The following is a 2098-nucleotide window of genomic DNA, read 5'->3' on the forward strand; positions in this document are numbered from 1 at the left end:
GCTGAGGCAGGAGAATGGCGTGAACCCGGGAGGTGGAGTTTACAGTGAGCCCAGATGGCACCACTGCACTCCAGCTTGGGCGACAGAGCGAGACTCCGTCTCAGGGAGAGAAAAAAAAAATTATTTCCAGGCCTCGCTCCCAGAGATTTTTATTCCACAGGTTTGCAAGAAGCAATCTAAAAAATCATAGTCATCGGATAAAGTACTGATATATGCTATGACACAGATGAACCTTGAAAACCTTGCTAAATGATAGAAGCCAGTCACAAAAGACCACATACTATATGATTCCATTTAAGTGAAATGTTCAGAATAGGCAAACACACAGAGACAAATTAGTGGTTGCCAAGGTTGAGAGGTTTGGGTAAAATGGGAAATGACTGCTAATAGGTAAGGAATTCCTCATGGAGTGATGAAAATCTTCTAAAACTGATTGTGGTGACAATGGTAATACTCTATGAACATATTAAAGCCACTGAACTGTACACTTTAAATGGGTGAAGCGTATGGTATACAAATTGCATTTCAATTAAACTTTTTTTAAAAAACCCTCCCTTGAGTTAATTCTGCTGGGCAATCAGGTTTGGTTACCACTACACAGTTGTGTCTCAGCACACTTTCAGAGGCACCCTTGGGATGCCCAGATCAAAGACATAAAAAAATGCAGGCAATTTTTATCTAACTGTGACATCATGCAAAGGCACTTATGAAAGCCCTGCAAGGATAGAAGGAAAACAGAAAAGGAAAAAAGTAGAAAGTCACTTTAAGGACTGAAAGTCTAACTCCCACAAAAAAAGTGGGCTATGGAATAGAAGAGCAATGTGAGCTTTGGCCAACAGCCTAACTATACACCAAAGCTTACAATAACTTTGATTTAATATTACATCTTGCTCTTTACAAAATTCATCCAATTTTATGTCAAAACTGCTCCTTATAGAAAGCACTGTTTCTTCAGTTCACTGCTTGATTCAATGGCCACCTAACTACCTTAAAGTTCGAATCTTAGCAAAAGCACAGGTAATACGTAACAGACCTTTAGGATTCATCCCAAGCCAAAAATGGGGGAAAAAATCGACAAATTCTAAGAGACTAATATAAGGTAAGTATATATCGTCTATCTTCCTCACTATGCTCTCAGCTCTTTAAGACAGATTCGTATCTTCTTCATCTTTATATCCCCACAGCAGTGTTTTTTAGAAGCAGCTGGTGTTAAATGGTTGGCAAATCAGTAATTATACTTAGTTCAGGAAGTGACTAAATATTCAGGATAGAGGCTCTACCAGCCAGACAAAGAAGAGTTAAGAAATCCTCTCCACCTAGGAACAAACAACATCAACTATTCATTTCTTTTAAAGAATGTCCTATTTTCTTCCCATCTCTTCCATACCTATCGCTCTTAACCGATACGGCAAAAAGAAATAATTTTGACAAATTATCTCCTGGACAGATGAAGATTTTATTGTAAGATATAACTTAACAATAATTTCCTTTTTCTTTTTAAATTAAATTAGTTTAATATTACTATTACCTGATTGGCTCAGACGGTCACAGGCCATCATTTCCAGCAGATTTTGTCCAGCTTCTCCTTTTATTAATTTAATCTTTGGTCTTGGAACCTAATAATTTTAAAATCAAAAATCTTAATTTGATGATACCCACACTTCTAATAGTAAGATGGTCTTTTCTATTACACCGTACTTTTTTTGATAATGAATAAACAACCATTAACTAAACTGAATTGGAAACAACTGCAAAAACTGGGAACCAAGGAATTTATATATAACCTATGAAAGACTGGCCAGGTACAGGCGCAGTGGCTCACACCTGTAATCCCAACACTCTGGGAGGCCAAGATGGGCGGATCACTTGACGTCAGGAGTTTGAGACCAGCCTGGCAAACATGATGAAACCCCGTCAAAAAGGGGTCAGGCATGGTGGCACACACCTATAATTCCAGCTACACGGGAGGCTGAGGCACAAGGATAGCTTGAACCTGGGAGGCAGAGGTTGTAGTGAGCCGAGACTGTGTTATTGCACTCTAGCCTGGGTGAAAGAGCAAGACTCCATCTCGTGAAAAAAGAGAATATAACTCTTATCA

The 2098-nt window shown here is 38.8% G+C and overlaps 1 protein-coding gene across 1 annotated transcript in view; it reads right to left on the bottom strand.

Moving 5' to 3' along the window:
* RANBP2 (RAN binding protein 2) overlaps window positions 1-2098 on the bottom strand; it is a 68319-nt gene that overhangs the window by 37955 nt on the left and 28266 nt on the right. Inside the window, 1 exon segment of the mRNA XM_011961477.1 lies at window positions 1329-1616. Coding sequence (XP_011816867.1) covers window positions 1329-1616 — 288 coding nt within the window.

Source organism: Colobus angolensis, unplaced genomic scaffold (assembly GCF_000951035.1).
Source record: "Colobus angolensis palliatus isolate OR3802 unplaced genomic scaffold, Cang.pa_1.0 Scaffold552, whole genome shotgun sequence".
Classification (NCBI taxonomy): Eukaryota; Metazoa; Chordata; class Mammalia; order Primates; family Cercopithecidae; genus Colobus; species Colobus angolensis.